Below are 19,119 nucleotides of genomic sequence, written 5' to 3' on the forward strand. Positions count from 1 at the left end.
AAGGGGACGAGCTATGATTTGTAGAGACAATTCGGTTCTGTATTTCAGCCGTCGGTGGCGGAGTTGGCCGGGCCACAGCGGGTGAGTGGCGAGAATGAAGACCAACGGCTGGTGGCGCGATGAAAGACACAAGACTAGAGGCGCGACAGAAGACAAGCGGCAGTGGGTGCCGACGGCCCATAGCGACCCGACCGCGAGATGGGTGGCGGCTTGATGGATGGCGGCCTGCGAGATTGGGATGGAGAGAAGAAGACAGCCGGTTTTTGTTGAAGAATAAGACAAACGATTATTAGGGATTTTTTTTTTCTAATTCAAGTGATATTAGGGCTTTTTGTGTGATTTGAGTAATTTTAAATTAATATATATTCCACATCAATGTTATGTGCAAATTTAAATCCACATTAGCGCCACATCAATTTTTCGGTCACCGGAGCTAAAAATCGTGGGGGGAAAAAAACGACTAATTCAATATGTAATAAAAAATGTTTTTTTTTTTAATTTTGGGAAAAATAAAATTCGGGCAAAGTTGATGATATTTGGTGCAATTAACTCTTAATTAAATTACACCAATTCTCCAATAGGGACGGCCGTCATACCATTTGATGTGGGTCAATCCATACCCGCCCAGTCCCTCTCGGCCTGCTCCAACTCCGTCCCAGCCCATTTGATGAAGTATATTTTTTGTTATTAAAAATAATATTTGTATATATCAAAAATATCATGTGTAAAGTATTATTTATTTTTATATAAAGTATCATTTATTTTTACAAAAAAAACATCTCATATCATATTTTATGTGTATGATTTCATTTGTTATTAATAAAATATTATTTAATTTGTTGTTAATAAAAAATATCATTTGTTATTAGTGACAACAGCATTTATATATAATTCTTGAATGAAGCAGGACGGGACAAGAGCGGATTCACCCGGTCCAAACGATGAGGAAGACCTGACATATAAGACTAGACTATAACGGACACATTTACCATAAAAATTTTATTTCCTTGTTTGGTAGTATGATTTTTAGTTCAATGTAATTTCCTTGACATTTTAGATGGTTTGAAATGGGGCAATTTAGCACAACACAATATGATTAGATCTGATAATTAGGTCCAGTCTCGAACAGATTGTAACATTGGGGCCTGGGCTGGCGGCCCTCAGGTCGACCTTAGAAATTCTGGGTTCAATCCTCACCAGTCATCGAGTATATGATTGTTTTTCTGTGAGTGATGAGTGGGATATGATATCATATGCTTACATCGTGTTGGGTTTTCATATTGGACATTACTTTCCTGAGATTCATCATTTGGGTGTTGCTCTTAATTTGTTGAAATTAAAGTTACAACACTAATTTTGAGAACACGTTGTTTTTTTTTTTTTTTTTTTTTTTTTTTAAAAAAAATTAGAATTACAGGAAGTATCCATAACTGTGAGAAAATTACACCGCACGTAGGCGGGAATATAACATCATTAAAAGTGAGAAAATATCATTGCACCATCTAAAGTGAGAAAATAGTATTACAAGATTGAACCCATCCAAGATCTCTCACAAAAACATTATTGCACGTAGATTGTAATACAATATCACCTAAAGTGGAAAAATATCATCGAAATTGAACCCACTCAAGATCTCTCACAAAAATATTATCGCCCCAGGTTGGAATATAACACCACCTAAAATAAAAAAAAACATCATCACATCACTTAAAGTGAAAAAATATTATTGCATACGCAAGGCGAAATTGAACCCAAAATCTCTTATAAAAGAAAAATTTTGGACGCCTTGACTTTGCCACCAAAACAAGGCATTGTTGGCAATTTTGAGAAAAAGTTAAGTTAAATTAACCTTGAATTAAAACAAGTCAAGTGTTTGCGTCACACACCCAGCCATATTTGGGCCTTCTACACTCGCAGCACTGTCACTGCCTTTGCTGCTAAACCCTTAGCTCAAAACTCAAAAATGGCAGCGCCCAAATTCGCCTTCCTCCTATTCAACCTGATTTCACTCCTGCCTCTCCTCGTCTCCTCCTTCTCCGCCGATCACCCAACCGATCGCCGGATTCTTGTTTTGCTCGACGATCTCTCCCTCAAATCCTCGCATTCCCTATTCTTCTCATCCCTAAAATCCCGAGGTTTCGATCTCGATTTCAAGCTCGCCGACGATCCCGCCATAGCGGTCAAGCGATATGGACAGTACATGTACGATGGGCTTATTCTGTTATCCCCTTCCACCGAGCGTAAGCTGATTGCTATTTTTTTTTTTTTTAAATAAAGAAATTCGTTTTCTTCTTTTTCTGATTGATGATGATTTATTTAGGTTTTGGAGGATCATTGGATATGGACGGGGTTTTGGATTTTGTTGATTCCGGGCATGACTTGATTTTGGCGGCGGATGCGAACGCATCGGATTTGATTCGGAACATTGCAGCTGAATGCGGGGTGGATTTTGATGAGGTGGGTGATTTATTATTGTTAATTTTGGTATTAAATTTTGATACTACGTGTTAGAATTGTGTTGAGAGATGTTCAATAATTTAAGCATGTCCGACGGTCCAATCCTGCTTAACAACTGAGAGCTGTCCAAGATACAATGCTGGGGAGAAAGGCATTGCTGCCCCCAGTATCTGTAGGTTCTGAACTATGCTTCATGCTGCACTATCCATCTGTCTAGAACTCAAAAACCAAGTTACTATGCTTCAGTGTACTATGTATAATCACATCTTTGCTGTACAAACTTATACTAAAATCTTCGCTTTGCTGCTGAATAATAAATACTTTTGGATATGTTTACTATATCCTGGTTGTGATATCTATTACATGGTAACGATGATATTGTTATGCTGCAGGATCCCTCTGCTGTGGTTGTTGATCACACTAGTTATGCTGTATCAGAAACTGAGGGAGATCATACCTTAATTGCTGCTGATAATTTCATTCAGTCTGATATTATTCTGGGAAACAAGAAAATCGAGGTCAGTTTTCTGAGATGTGGATCTGGTTTCATCGTTTACATATGTGGTTATACAAGTGACTTGACCATGTGAATGCCTTGTGTGCTCATGTGCACATGTGTTTCATCAATGATCTAAATTTATGTTGCATTCTCACTTCTTAGGCACAGTGATATTTTTGTTGCAACCTTTTTTATTTCCACTTTCCTGTCTTTCAAAAATGCATGCGTTCCACTTGAGAAACAAGCATTGAAAATTTGTCAATGAATCATTTTACATTTTCTACGTAAAAATGTTGTATTTTTGAGACAGGCTCCTGTGCTTTTCAAAGGGATTGGACATTCATTGAATCCTGGAAATAACATGGTATGTTGAAGTCTATTGCTTTAGACTTTTCTGTACTGTAAATTTCCATAACCTAACTGTTTAAAAAATATTTTCAACTCATGGCAGGCTTCCAACACTAACCTTTTGCTGTGGTCTCCATCCAATTTTCAGGTTTTAAAGGCTCTTTCTGCATCGTCTTCCTCATATTCCACTAATCCTAGCTCAAAGCTGTCTAGCCTGCCACCATCGCTCTATGGAACTGCCATCTCACTAGTCTCAGTTGTGCAGGTTCTTTGTATCTTTCAGCTTTATTCCCCCTCTATGCAAAACTTGGTGAATTCTCGGCCTTACTCTCAAAATGTGTTTTTTTTTTCATCTGTTGACCAGCTAAAATTATCAGTTTACATATTTATCTATCTTTTAGCCTTCATTGCAATTGCACCCTGCAGTACAAACAATGTTCCTTTGGCTCTTAAATAGAAACACTAGATGTTTATTTGAGGGCATGATCATTTATTAAATTGACTTGCAGTTCATGTAAGATTGTATCATTTTATAATTCAACTCCACCTGCAGTTTTGTGTTGCTTCTTCCTATTCACCTTTCAATGAACTCTCTACCAACATTTTGGTCGCACGAAAATTCTGATGAGAAAGCAGATAATTCTTCCTCTATAAGCTACAATAAGAACAACAGCAACAAACAACTAAGCCCTTGCGTCAAATCTTTAGTATAACGAGTCTTTGTTGATAGGATGTCTTTCTGGGTCTTTGCCTCCCCTTTATACCTACCTTTCTATGAACAATAACTTTATTTTTTTTTTATATTTTCGCATCCTCAAATTTTCAGCATTGATTTTCTGTTTTGAAGCTATGGGCATGTTACAGTGTAAGACCAATTGGTTCACTAGTGTAGCTGTAAAGGTTGTCTTCTTAATCTTGCATTGATTTGTGAGCTAGCCATAGATGATTATGCTTTTATCATTCATACTTTGCAGCTTTTGTTTTAATTTTGCATTTACCTAGTTTCTTGCTATATAATAACATGAATTGATGCAGGCTAGGAATGATGCACGAATCATGATATCTGGTTCATTGGACATGTTCAGCAACAGGTGTGCTGTTTCTTTGAATATTACTATTATCTATATATTCATCTCTCCTTGTCGGTTCGTTTATTGATACAGCTCACCAGAGTGCTTAATGCTGGTTTGCATCCCTGACCAGGTTGTTCAGAGCAGGAGTGCAAAAAAGTGGGAGTTTAAATAAGTGAGTGAAGCTCTCTACTATATTTGTATTCTATGTGGCTAGCAAATGCTCAATCTCTGTTCAGTTTCTTCGGAAGTTTGCATCTTTAATACAATCTCGTATGATTGGACAATTTTAGCTCTCTTAACTTTTAAGCTAAATTTATCTCATGTTTAGAAGGAAAATAGTGCCATAGCATGTTGAAGTCTCTGGGCAGAGTGCATATTATTCTTTGCAGTCTTCAAAGTATAAATGACCTCTCTGATCCAATATCAACTCACAGTTAATTAAATATAGCATACAGAGGTGTTTAGTAGTTTCTATTTTCTAATTGTGAATACTAACTACTAAGGTTCTAAATTTTCTTATTTGAACTCATGCTTTAAAATTATATATGAACTACTGGAGGAAGAGAATTTTATGCAGTCAGTGGCTTTCCTATTTCTGGATGTGACTTACAGATATCTTAAATGTGTGGACAGGTATGAGAAATCTGGCAATGAACAGTTTATTACTGAACTTAGCAAATGGATTTTCCATGAAAGGGGTCATCTGAAGGTGATCTATTTGTGGCAATGTCAATTCTCGTTTTCAGGGTCAAATGACATGTCCTTTTTTCGAAACTTGAGTTAATTGATTGTTCTCAAATCCTAGGCTGTGAATCTTAGACACAACAAAGTTGGCAAAACTGAAGAGCCTTCGATGTATAGGATCAATGATGACCTGGTGAGCCTGCAATTCTTCTTCTTCTTCTTCTTCTTCTTTTTTTTTTTTTGATAGATTAACAGTATTAAATAAAGAAATTTAAAGGCCGCGCCACGGTGGACTCGAACCCAAGACCTTTGGCCTTGTATTAACCACTTTACCGCTTGGCCAACACACGCAATTGGTTGTTGTCGATGCCTGCTATTCTTCTTTGCTAATCTTTCTGCACACTTATATACATTTCATGTTTCAGATCAAAGAAAAAATTAACATCCCAGCTCTTTATCTTCTTTGAGTGACTACATAATGAACAAAAAACAAGAGCTCTCTCTCTCTCTCTCTCTCTGGTTGATAAAAATGATATACCTGCAGGAATTTTCTTTTGAAATTTTTGAATGGTCTGGAAGTGGTTGGGTACCACATGTTTCAAAAGACGTTCAGGTGCAGTTCTACATGATGAGCCCCTATGTCCTGAAAACTTTGTCAACAAATGAGAAGGTATTTTTACTTAAGGATCATGTTACGGTTTGTAAAACACCAGGATTCTCACATGTCTGCATTTGTTGCAGGGGCTCTATCACACTTCATTCAAGGTGCCAGATGTTTATGGAGTTTTCCAGTTTAAGGTTGAGTATCAGAAGTTGGGATACACTACTTTATCGCTTTCAAAGCAGGTGAGTCATCAGTAATTTCTGGTGAATTTTGTGCTTTCAGTTGCTCCTAAGTCCTAATACATGATAAGAAAATAGTAATTGAAGAAATGGACTAGTTTGGATTTCTAATTTGAAAGAAGTATCTGGAAATCCGTTCAGAGTAGAGATCTGACTCATCCGAGAGTAAAGAGCAATTTGTTTAACTTGCTTGAATGGCATTATTGCCTTTGTTGTGATATAAGATTAAACTTAGGAGGCTAACATGTTATGTTTGTGCCAAGCTTGGAAATGATGATTCATGCACATCACTTGTATTTGGATCATTCCCATTTTCATTTTGTGATTGTGAATAATAGTATACTTACAGAAGATACACAACATCTGCTATAGGTTTCTATGACATTAAGAAAGAATGCACATTTGTTTCCCGCCTTAACTTTAACATGCCAATAAGGAATAGAAGTCACGGATGAGACTTGATCATTTTGCAGATTCCTGTTCGGCCATTCAAACATAATGAATATGAAAGGTTCATCACCACAGCTTTTCCATATTATGGAGCTTCATTTTCCATGGTAAACACCTCTCTCTCTCTCTCATGTGTTTCTAGTACTGTGTGTGGGTGTCATGAAGTGATTAACTTACACAACCGCAGGGAAATTATCTCGATGTATCTACTGACTACTTGGTTGAACTATTGCAGATGGCTGGATTCTTCGTCTTCAGTGGTGTTTACCTCTACAACAAGTAGAATTGTTGTGATGGATTTAGCTCCACCTTCAAAATGGACTAGGAAAACACAAACTTGTTGAATACATAGATAAAGGTCACAATTCTAATTTACTGCTACTTGAAACATGTGATTACACTGATTGTAGCTGTAATATTTAAGAACAATTTTGGTTGAGGGAAAGAGAGGAGACTAGGAGAGAGCATCGTTGATGACTTATTCTCAACATTTAACATATCTCTACGATGAATTATTGTTGTAGCATCACATTATTATATTGGACTAAGTTTCTTTTGGACTTCAAATTTCATTATTATACTAACTATTTGCTAAGTTGTTTGAGTAACAGGTTTATTAATTTATTCGGTTGTGTTTTCCGGGTGATTTCGTATTTGCTTATTTTGTTTGTTTGGTAAAGCCATTTGCACTAACGAGGAAAAGCTGTAACGTGAGTATTCAAGTTTTTTTATAATGTTGCTTGTGTACCCTACCCAGTTTTATTTAAGAAATAAGAGCATCAACAACCCTTGCACCCACTCCAGCAATGGTATTGCACCCACTTGGGTGCAATTGATTTAATTTTATTTTTGATATAGTTTTATTTTAGTTTCCATTTTAAATTTATAATAATTGATAAATTAAAATTTCATTGAATTCAAATTCAAATCCTACATTGATTGAATTAAAGTTGCAATACAAGAAATTAAAATCCTAAATTACTTAAATTAAAACAAACATAAAATAAAAAATCCTAAAAATCTAGCGGATGTTGTTTCGTTGCTTGATCTCCGCCACCTTGCACATGTGAAACGCCAATTCGTCCGGATTCATTTGAGAGGTGTCCCGGCTCATCAACATGCTATCGACGAGGTCACGTTGAACTTGTGAGAACGTTTTCATTGCAGTCACCATATTCGCCATGTACCCGAGAGCTTTTTGGTTATCCTCCGACGTCTCTTCGGCCTTTTTCTTGCCTTTCCGTTTGTCTCTCTTGGCCGCCTTTTGCCCTTGGGGCCGGGTGGAGATACTCGCGTCGCTAGAAGTCGTTGTGGCAAGACCGTCAGAGCCCTTGGATCGTTTGTCCGAATGGACATCGGAGTGGACATCCTCGCCGAGACTTGCAAATTTCTTGGACTCGCGCAAGATCTTCCATGCATGCGGATACCGGAACGGAACACGGAACTCGGCTAGCCACATTGCCTCTGCTTGCTCCGTGATTTGACCATCACTCATGCCTGATTTCCATTGATCGTGACATTTTTTGTGCATGGCCTCAAACCTCTTCGAATCCTTCGCCACCCGTTAAAAGTGAGATTTGATTTGCGTGACGTCGCGTGAAATAGATCCTCGGGGCTTTTCAGCGTTGTATTGGGTGCAGAGGGAGCCCCAAAACTTCGCTCCTTTTTGGTCGACACCCACCACAGAGTCGTGGGTGTGCTCGAGATACAAACGGAAAATTAGCACCGTTTCTGACGGATAATAGTTGCTACGTTTGGTGGCCGCCGGCATAGAAGCAATCTCCTCCACGTCGGGCTCGGGGTCGGCAACGGCGGCAAAGCGGGGGTTCAAATTGGTGGCTGCCGCTTGAAAGGCATTCGATTCTTGCGTGAACGGCAAGAATCCTTGCCTGGAAGCATTTGATTCGCCGGGGGATGGATTTTGAGGGTGGTCACGCCAATAGTTGCTCCAATCGCCTTCCATTGCTATTTGTTGAAATAATATAAGTAGAAGATGAAGAAGAAAATGAGGAGAATGATGAATGTTTTTGGTATTTGTTGATATATATATAGGTGCTAAGAATTAAAAAAAAAAAAAAGGCAACGGATAGATGTCAACGGTAAGAAAAAAAACGGTTTCTGCCGATTTATTTAAATTTAATTTTTTTTTTTTGGTTTGAAAAGGGGCGCGTGTCAACACGCCCCCTCATTCGCTCCCTTTCGCTGCTGGTGCGTTCCATCGCACCACCCCCATTGCACCCGGGTGCAGCAACGCCGGCGGGTACGATAGGCCGGGTTCGATCCCGCCATTGCACCCGCCGTTGTTGATGCTCTAAGGCGCACTTATGTGGGCTCCGCTGCCTGGGTCTAAACTCTATCGAAAATCCTATTTGAATTTGATCCATTTAAATTTTAATGTATGAATTGTTACTTTTAGGCTACGCGCGAAATTCATTTATCCTACGATTTTTAAAATTTTCATTTTTTATTAAATGCTTCGACATTTGTTCAATTTTTTCATTAATTTTTTTTTCAATGATTGGAAAAATGACATAGCCATAATGTGGATTTAAGTTTACACATAACATTGACGTGAAATATATATATGAATTTTAAATTACATCTATAATATTAAATAATAATAATAAAAAAGCCCTAATTTCTTTTAATTTTTCATTTTTTTCAGGCAAAAGAAAATTAAAGATTGCTTTTGGCGCTAGAAAAAAACGACTGCTTTCCATTCCACCACTTTTGTCGAACGGTTCCTCTCCAGTCCAGTGTAAAAGTCTTCGTGTCAAGGCCTTCCAAACCAGTGCCGTTGATTACTCGCTTATATAGCTCATAATTAATTTTCGTGTTTCCAGTCTTCCAAACCAGTGCGCCTGATTACTGGTGCTTCGCCCATTGGAGGCGCTGATTGTTGGCCAGTGCTTCGCCGAGAAATACGCCGATTGCTGGTGGTGTGACAGAATTGCATACTTGGGTAGTTTAATCAAGAAGAGGGAAAATACGAGAAGAGGGACGCTGTGTTTTTTTTTTTTTTTTTTGACGATGTTTTAATTTAGGAACTAGGGTTGTAATATTTACACTGAACGCAGCGTTTCATTTAACGGAATGGCGTTTGCCGACGAGCCACGTCAGCGCCACGTCGATTTAGATTTGAGGGGGAAAAAATTCGTGGGAAAATTAAACAAATGTCAAAGTATTTGATAAAAAATGAAAATTTTAAAAATCATGAGAAAAATGAATTTTGGGCAAAGTTCGTGATATTATATGCAATTAACCCTTATTTTTATTCGTCAACATTGTCATTTTCATTAAGAAGGATTATCACTTTTGCAAATGTTATTTTTTTTTTATCATAAAAGATTATCAATTTTATTTGGAAAATAGTTACTTTTATTCAAAGGTAATGTTATTTTTATTAAGATACGTATCACTTTTATACTTAATCATTTTTATTAAAATTCGTATCATTTTTTTCTTAGGACTATTTTTATAGGACATAGGGAATATAATGGATCATGGGTTAGGATTTGGATCAGATTCAACAAGTGGCCGAGTTAGGAATTTTCATTTCATGGGGTTGAACTTGTATGGGGGTTCGAGGGCAGTAGCCCCGAACCAATTCTTTTTTTATCAGTACATGCAATTATTAAAAAAAACATATAAATAATCGATACAAACAATATTTTTCATACATTAAATAGATCTAGTACATTACAAAAACTTAAGAATAAATAATTACGAATTAATTGTTTCTGTTTGAACAATTGATTTTGATGTATACTCATCGATCGAAAACGTTACAAAATCTTTTTGTTATCAATTGTTTAGAAAATATCTTCTCAATGTACATAATTAAACAAGTTATGTTATGTTTCCTCTTAATTCTATTAATTAAATAAAAAATAAAAAATAAAGTTTTGGCAGTGAGCTTCAGCCTACCCTAGCCTTCATGTGGCTTCGCCACTGAATTCAACCCGACCCGACCCGCGTGTATAGTAGTGTCGAAGGCATGGCAGCTTTTGTGTTTCCTAAATTAATGGTGCTTGATGTGTGTGTGTGAGAGAGAGAGAGTTAACATCAAGAGTGTAATTGTCGTTTAATCACAAAATGACTATATAACTTGTCACTAATTTGTGGATCCCTTTCTCCACTAACTAATTCCTGGGCTCCTTTCTTCATTCACTAACTTAATTAAGTTTTTTCACTTTTTTTTTTAAATTTATGGGCCCCTTTCTCACTTACTAAATAAACAACATAAATTTTCTTAAAATCCGCGTTTTCGTAGATACTTTTAATCACAACAATAATTACATTAAATTCTTATTTTTCAACTGGCTACCCGCGCCCAACTCATCTTGACCCACGCCCAATCTGTCCCAACCCGCGTCCCAGTTCTGTTTCAACTCGTCTAATCCATACATTTGGTCTCACCCAAGTATTTGCCTATATTAATATATACACACAAGGAAATTTATTTACAGTTGACAAAGGAGAATAATAGTAGATGCAGGGAGTACCGGGGTAGGCTTTCTATAAATGTATTAATGGGTAAATATTATTTTAAACCTGAAATTATTTTCGCACTATTAATTATATTCTGAACTATCAAAAATATTTTTTAAAACCTTGAACTATCAGTTTTGTATCAATTATACCATTCGTTTATTTTTTTTGCTTCAAAAATTTGACGTGACTCACTGGATACCACGATATATTTAACATTATTCTTTTTTTATCTACGTTATATAAAACGACGTGATTATATGCCTTACTAATTAAAAATTTAAAAAGTGAAAAATAGATTAAATATACAATTGACATAAAATTGATAGTTCAAGATTTAAAAATTCATTTTGGATAGTTACCTTATATTAAATCACACACGCATGGAAATTTATTATGTATGTGAAGTATATTTCGACCAATTCACGCTACACGTATATTTACTCGTTCGCATCCCTACAATTTTCTTTTAGTCAAACTCGGCTCCTTATTTTGTAGAGTTAATAATTATTCTTTAAATTTGTCATGTAATTGAACAGGTGGGATGTTACGTAAATAACCTACAAGTAATAAATTTAAAAATGAACTCAATTAAAGTCAATAAAAGAATCAAATTTATTCAGTTTTTATCTTTTTTTAAAACTAGACCATGTTAAAATAAAATTTATAGCACTTTATTTCCATTGAAGTGTTATGCTATATCTGTTCTAAATGACGATATAAAAATTTCTGTCATATTTGGGCAAACTTTATTTCGCGTGAAATGTTATGCTATATCTGTTATAAACGACGATATAAAGTTTCCTGTCATATTTGGGCAAACTTGGACTAGTAAGATATCATCAATTCAATCTATCACTTCCTCTGTTCATGAAACATTTTTCGTAGACCATGCTTATCAATAGGTGGTTGACAATGGTGATTGAACGCCACCTAAAAAAAAAAAACAAATTAAAAATGGAAACAATGGATTTTGGCATGGTCGACCACAACGAAAATAAGACTAAGGTGGTCTCTTTATCTGCTCTATATTCTACCAGTGAGAGAGATACTTGTTTCTATTCTATTGACTTTGAGAATTTTGTTTAGATAAATAAATAAAATTTTCATGTCTTTTATACTATAAAATATTTTTAAAAATAGAAATACAAAAAATTATATTTTTTTTCATTCTTTATAATTAGATACCACTCCGCTCTTGCTCTATTTCAACACATCTTCAAATTCTTCTCTATTTTCCTCTCTACATAGTATAACATTATATACATAGGGATGAGTTATACTAAGAATGCTATATTTCGTGATAAATAAGAATGATTGAATAAGACAGTATATAGTGTTGCATAAGCTGCTTGTAATGACTGAATAACATTTTTACCTGGGTTCGAATCCTGGAGGGAGCGAAAATTCTATCTAATTAATTGAATTTCATTATTCAGTCATTATAAGCAGCTTATGCAACACTATATGTTGGCTTATTCAATCATTCTCATTTCTCACGAAAGATAGTATTCTTAGTATAACTTTTTCCTATATATATATTTCCATTTTTAAATGGATCGAGAAAATGATTCTTTCTTCAGTTCTACAAATTTCAAGCTTTTTTGAGACTATATCACCAAACTATCTGCATTATCGTAGCTTTATTTTTAAAAGAATTTAATTTTGTGTCACTTCATATTTTATTTTTAATTTATAATGATATTAAAATTAAACATTGACATGTATTATGAGTAATTGATAATTCACTCAATAACAAATGAAAATTACAAAAATTAAACATGAAAGTTTTGTTGCTCTCGCAAATACAGAATTGTTAAGTAGAATATTCAAACAATGTACACAACAATCTATAGAAAAGCATTAAGCAACGGAAATGAAAAGTACGCACAATAGATAATATTTATACTGCAATGTTAATTAATTACAGACTTACAGTTGTATGTTCACTATAAAAATTCCTTTTACAATGAAGATACATGAACCATTCAATTAGAATCCATCTAATTGAACGGAAGTTGAAAAGAAAAGAAATCCCTTCTAATCCTATCAACTATATGCTAGCAACAACTAGACTTGAATGAAGCTATACTAGAACAAGAATCAACCTAACACTAGTCCTAACAATCGAGTCTCCCACTCACGGATTGCAAAGCACACGAGTCTCCCACTCAAGGTATGTTTGTACTAGATGTCATGGTTGATGTTCGAACAATAGCTTCGACGTTCCTGCACTTCAATATCTTGTAGTCTTTTAACTTGTAGAATTGATGCCGAATGCATGGAACTCTGCCCCTATTTATAGATATGAATCTAAGTTTGTAGGGCACGAAAACTTGGCTGACAATCTAGGGTTTAGAACGTGGCTAGGGATGAGCTCTTGCTCCCCAAGTTTAGGAATTTGTTACAGTACATGTATACCAACATTCCCTAAAACCATGAAAGATAAAGTCTTGACATCCGTCCAGCTTGTTGCACCACCGATAATCACTTTTCTTCACTCCTTGCATTTCTACATAATTAATATAATAATATCATGTCCTTAATTGAACTTTCGGTAATTAACATGAAATTGTAGCAATTGATTTTGACTTCATCAAAATCAAATTTAATTTTGACAAAGTCAAAATTAAATTCCCTTGAAATAAAAGAACCGAAAATATATATACTCCCTCCGTCCCATTATTGAAGACACAATTTCCTTTTTGGGTTGTCTCAATAATGAAGACACATTTCCTTTTTGGGAAAGAATTAGTCATTTAAGTACACTAATTAAATCATGCCTAATGAGAGTATAAATACTCAATTTTCTCTCTCTCTCATTACTTCACGCTCTGTCTCTCTCTCTCTCTGCCATTACTTCTGAAACCCTAGCCCTCAATTCAGTCTCTGTCCGCTCTCACCTTCGATCTCATCAGTGTTTTCATCGAATCCTTCGAACTCCGATACGCCGTCTCCCTTCACCTAAGATCTCCGATACGTCACCCTCCCTTTCTCCCTCCACCCTCGATCCACCTCCATTAGCGCCGCCCTCCTCCGAGGTGAGTCCACTCTGTTTCCGCCTCCCGTTGTATTCGAGAACCTCTAAATCTCAAAGTACATGAGCCAAAAATTAGGTTGGGCTTCTTATTCGAACGGTGAATTCGTCCCCGATTCGGAGGACTTCGATCCGTTTGAATCTTTGCCTTCATTGCTGCCGCCGCCCCCTGGTTATATTGATGAGTTTCACGGTGGATTCCAGTCGGAATCCGACGAGTCCTTGGGGTTTTCTTTGCCTCCATTACCGCCGCCGCCTGGTTATTCTTCTCAAATTGAAGGCGGATTTCTAACTCCCTCGAAGGAGTCCTCCGGTGGTGCTTTGGATGAGGTGTTGACGGTGAATGATACGCCCGTGTTGCCGATCCGACGGCCCATGATTCGGCGTTACATTCGCTGCCGACGCTCTCTCGCGATGAAGAAAGAGGAGTCCGATTTACTCCATTTCTTATGCACTGAGAAAGGAGAGGACGTCCTCAGAGAGAGGGAGGAGGCGGCTGTCGACGATGACACCCCATAATGGTTGAGCGGCTATACTCCGACGGTCCGACGGTTCCTCGAAATCTACTTACCGCCTGTGAAAAGGGTGAGATTGTTCTTATTGTACTAGCTCTTTAGGGACCTCTAATGCCATTGGCAAATTTCCCTGTCTTGCAAGCATCCCCTTCTTCATGTGTGGGATTTTATAACAATTCTGCCCTTTAACCTTCATTATCTCAGTGTAGCAGCCTTGTAGGCTCAAAAACACATTGTTTAAAGTCACTGCACTAAGCTCCTCAAATGATTTCTGCACAGCCTGCACTAGTTCAGTTTCATTTGAGCTAACAGCCTGCACTTGCAAGCTTTGAATAGCCCTAAACCAACCTAAATCATTGATGTTGGTGTCTGGACTATTTGGAGGTTGATGAATAATTCGAATATCAAATCCATTCGCACTTGCAGCTGCTCTAAAATCAGGATCATCATCTTTTATATGGGGCTTAGCATTATCTTGATGTATGTATATAGTTTTGCTTGCAAATTGGGGCCACTTGGCCATGATTGCAGGTATAAGCTGTATACATAGAGAGAAAAAACTGAAATTATTGATCTTACACATGAACTAAAATGAGCTCAACATAATAAAACCAATCATCTTTGAGTTACAATTCATACATAGCTCCTGTGAACTCCATACCTTGTAGATGTACATGTCCTTCATCACTTGTTTAGTGATGGACTGAATTGGCTTCTCTTCTAAGGTTCCAGCCTCTCGGTTCTTTGATTTTCGCTTCGCTGGTACCATATCAGTGAACGGGAAAATCCATATCTTCCCATCGAATAATACACTTCCATCTTCATCAAACAACGGCCTACACACTGCACATAGGAACATAATCTTTTTGATGAACTTTTTACTTTTACATGTGCGGTGTGGGTCGATTTCTGCTGGAGTCAAGTAAAATTTGTGATTTACTTTGCTCATGTAGAACCACTTCTCATCAGCATGAATAACATTGTGCATGTTATTGAACTTGAGGACATTTCATATTCTGTCATACACAACTTGTTCTAGAGAGAACCGGAGCCGTAATAGCTTGTTGGGGGCTGTTAAATCTGGTCGAATGGCACTAGAATGAGGTCTGATCAGCCCCTTTGATATCCATCTACCAACTGTGCTCTTTGAGCAGTTTATGCCAGTTGCAAGCCTTCGAATTGTACCCCTTTTGTGCAATTCAAGACTTGAAATGAGTTCCAAATCTATGTGCACTCTTTTCCTTCGACTCTTACTGATTTTTTTGCTTTGAACGGTGACCAACTGACCTTGTGCATGTTCTTCCTTTGCAGCCTTCCACAAACGGGCGATAGAACTCCGACAACATCCCCATTTCTCCATGGCTGCCTTGGCCGTTCCATAGTGAAGCTTCCCATTTGATGAGTTTTGAAGAAGAAACAAAGCAATGGCTTGTCGTTCGGCCCCGCTGAGATCTTTCCTTCTTGTCATTCTCTTTTTTTTGACGAATTTGGGGCGAAATGCTGTCCAAATTTTGGTGTAGTAAGAATGTGCAAACACCCCCTTTTATAGGGTTGAAACATCCCCTTTTGGTGGCAAATTTAATTGAAAAGTGGCGCCATTTTTTTCATGAATTTCCTTTGTGTTTTTCGGCTATTTTGGCAGCGGCAGTTTTGGTGACATGAACAAAAATGCTAATGGAGAAAAAAGGAATAAATAGGAATAAAAAAATGTGGCAGAAATTAAATTAATTAGATTTTCGAATTTAAATTTTTTAAGTTTAAAATTTGAAGTCAAAAGTTAAAATAAAGGTCAAATAATTCATTAAACAATACCTAATCAAAATACTAATGGAGGTGGGCCATATCACTTTAACACCTAAACCACTACTCCTTAATCTCCGTGCCCAAATGAATTGTGTCTTAAATATTGGGACGGAGGGAGTATATATATATATAGTGTTATATTAATTCTCTTAACTGATAATTAATGAAAAAGATAAAACAAGAGAATATTAATTCATAAAATGAATTAATTTAATCTTAGAGTTAAACTAACTCTAACAAAACATATAACTGAAATTAAATGCAACTAAAAAAAATGCATATTACTTATTTAGGGTAGAACTAAAAATGCAACTAAAAAATGCATATTACTTATTTAGGGTAGATAACCCAGGGGTCTACCCCCAATCCAACAATATTTAATATGCATAGGGGTAAGGGTTTAGGATACACCCAGAGGTCTACACCAATTCAAAAATGTTTAGTTTATATTTAATATTATTAAAATTATTATGATTTAAAATAATAATAAAATAATTATATATAATGTTGTGATTGGATAGTTGAAGTGGTTATTTATAAACTACTAAAAATAGAGGTGATTGGGCCATGATGAATATTAGTGATAAGAAAAAGAGATATATTATTTAGTGTTAATAGGCAAAAATGCCCTTTTCTTATAAACACTTGTAAAAATGCCCTTTTTCATAAGTGAAAAAGGGCATTTTTACAAGTGTTTATAAGAAAAGCTATTATAGGTGGATGGTTGAGTGATTGAGGTGATTGTTAATAAACATAGTTTAATGGGAGGCAACACATGTTTTAAGAAAAACTAGAGGGTGTTTGGCTGAGCTTATAAGCTATTTAAGCTGTTTTGAAGCTTATAAGGTCCTTCAAAATGTTTGGCAAAATAAGTTGTTTAAGGCTTATAAGCTGTAAAAATAAGCTCCAAGGGCATGACTGGTATGCAGGAATGGAATGAGAATGGAATGGTGATTCCTGCGTCCATTCTCAAATTTATGGCTGATATTATTTTTGTAATGATGAAATTGCGATTATTATATAAAGGAAAGAAAAAGAAGATAAGCAAACCATTGAGAACACAGAGGAGCAAACTAAGGGATACTCCCTCCGTCCCGCTAAAGTTGGCAACATTCGTTTCGGCACGGAGTATTATTTTTGTAATGAGAATCACCATTCCCTATAGAATGTCTATTCTCATGCATATGAGATTAGTCATTCCTCCCCTCCCCCATAGTATTATGTATTTCCACGAATATGAGATTACTATATAATGAAAGTTTATTTGTTTAATTAAATAATTAATAATAATAATAATAATAATAATAATAATAATAATAATAATAATAATAATAAAATAATTTAACATTATTAATATAATAAATAATAATAATTGCAAAACTAATAAAATAATATAATAAAATTAATAATAATAATAATAATAATAGTAAAAATAATAAAATAATTTTAATAATAATAATAAATAAATAAATAATAATTGTAAAAATAATAAAACATCTTTAGTAATAATATAATATAATATAATTAATAATAATAATAATTAATAATATTAGTAAAATAATTTTAATAATAATAATAATGAATAAATAATATTAATAGTAAAATAATTAATGATGATAATAGTAAAACAATGATAATAAATAAAAAAATATAAATATTATTATTATTATTATTATTATTATTATTATTATTATTATTATTATTATCGTGTCAATTTTATTTCATTCGTATCCATTCATTCATTGTAAATACCAACCATACGAATCCTATGTTTTATTCCATTCCATTCTCATTATCATTCATTTCCAAAATCCATTCAATTCATGCATACCAAGAGCTTATAAGCTCTCCAAAAAATAAGTTATTTATCTCAACTTATTTTCTCATTATCTTATAAGCAACTTTCATATTACCAAAATAATTCAACTATAATTTTTTATTTTTATCATATATAATTCTAATTTCATATTTTTTTTTTCTCTCTAACAAAGATTTTCTCTCACTAACTATTTTTTTTTTAGCTTATAAGCTCAATTACCCAAACACTTTGACAACTTATAAGCTCGTAAAAAACTACATCTTATAAGCTCTTTAAAATAAGTTTAGCCAAACACCCTCCTAGTTGTATATTTGGTGGGTGGATAATGAGACCCACAAATAAGAAAAAAAATGGTGATAGGTAGTGGAATTATTTTTAAAAATGGTGGATCTATTAGTGGTAAAGAGTGTAAATATATTAGAATTGTAAGGATGATAATTAGTGAAATTATTTTCAAAAATAAATTAGAAAGATGTTTCGTGGACGGACGAAAATAAAAAAATAAGAACATGTCTGTGGGACGGAGTGGGTAATATAAATAGATGAATGATATGTTACATAGCTATTATGAGTATTATTTACGAGCATCACTCACTTTTGATTAATCCACATTAATAATTTTTTATTTTATATATTTATTTTAATTTTAATACATTGAAATTACATAGGTTGCATATATAGTTGAACGACTATTCATGTATTACAAGGGACTTATTCATAGATTTAATTTGACTTATTTGTTATTTTTTATACAATAAATTTAAATAAATTAATGTAAGACATAGAATTTGAAATATGACGTTCCAAATTCGTTCTCATTTCTTGCACATTTGGCCATTCATAAGCAATGTTATATATTCAATCTTATTTATCCAATGGTTGAAATTGTATGCATTCCTTGTAGGCTTTAAACAAGTTTTTAATAGAAATAAATGTACAAGCAAAGTTTTTTACGTTGAATGTTAAATTCAAAATATACATACAATTAATTAGAAATATGTAAATTATTGAACACAAATATGCATCATGTTAAACATAAATACGCATAAGATAAATTTGAAAATTTTACTACTCAAACCACGTACTTCCTTCGTCCATGA

General features: G+C 34.9%; 2 protein-coding genes across 2 annotated transcripts; one reads left to right on the forward strand and one right to left on the reverse strand.

Annotated features, from left to right (window-relative positions):
* Positions 1 to 1,799: 1,799 nt before the first annotated feature.
* Positions 1,800 to 6,921, forward strand: LOC131023921 (dolichyl-diphosphooligosaccharide--protein glycosyltransferase 48 kDa subunit-like). The gene is made up of 13 exons (XM_057953573.1): positions 1,800 to 2,240; positions 2,321 to 2,457; positions 2,850 to 2,975; positions 3,267 to 3,320; positions 3,453 to 3,569; positions 4,340 to 4,395; positions 4,508 to 4,549; positions 5,011 to 5,086; positions 5,183 to 5,254; positions 5,606 to 5,731; positions 5,803 to 5,907; positions 6,378 to 6,461; positions 6,590 to 6,921. Exons 1-13 carry the CDS (start codon positions 1,964 to 1,966, stop codon positions 6,635 to 6,637), a joined length of 1,320 nt encoding a protein of 439 aa, XP_057809556.1. The 5' UTR covers positions 1,800 to 1,963; the 3' UTR covers positions 6,638 to 6,921.
* Positions 6,922 to 14,479: 7,558 nt separating this feature from the next.
* Positions 14,480 to 15,865, reverse strand: LOC131023534 (uncharacterized). The gene is made up of 3 exons (XM_057953079.1): positions 15,685 to 15,865; positions 15,059 to 15,240; positions 14,480 to 14,935 (listed from the first exon to the last, which is right to left on the reverse strand). Exons 1-3 carry the CDS (start codon positions 15,863 to 15,865, stop codon positions 14,480 to 14,482), a joined length of 819 nt encoding a protein of 272 aa, XP_057809062.1.
* Positions 15,866 to 19,119: the final 3,254 nt, after the last annotated feature.

The sequence above is a fragment of the Salvia miltiorrhiza genome, chromosome 4 (assembly GCF_028751815.1).
Source record: "Salvia miltiorrhiza cultivar Shanhuang (shh) chromosome 4, IMPLAD_Smil_shh, whole genome shotgun sequence".
NCBI classification, from domain to species: domain Eukaryota; kingdom Viridiplantae; phylum Streptophyta; class Magnoliopsida; order Lamiales; family Lamiaceae; genus Salvia; species Salvia miltiorrhiza.

Bases quoted from the DNA above. Each gene is read 5' to 3' on its own strand.
- LOC131023534 (XM_057953079.1), bottom strand. From the start codon at position 15,865: ATGACAAGAAGGAAAGATCTCAGCGGGGCCGAACGACAAGCCATTGCT. The intron at 15,241-15,684 runs GTCAGTTGGTCA...TCCTATGTGCAG, and splicing joins AAAGGAAGAACATGCACAAG to TGTGTAGGCCGTTGTTTGAT. The intron at 14,936-15,058 runs GTATGGAGTTCA...CTATGTATACAG, and splicing joins AGGACATGTACATCTACAAG to CTTATACCTGCAATCATGGC.
- LOC131023921 (XM_057953573.1), top strand. From the start codon at position 1,964: ATGGCAGCGCCCAAATTCGCCTTCCTCCTATTCAACCTGATTTCACTC. The intron at 3,570-4,339 runs GTTCTTTGTATC...GAATTGATGCAG, and splicing joins CACTAGTCTCAGTTGTGCAG to GCTAGGAATGATGCACGAAT. The intron at 5,908-6,377 runs GTGAGTCATCAG...ATCATTTTGCAG, and splicing joins CTTTATCGCTTTCAAAGCAG to ATTCCTGTTCGGCCATTCAA.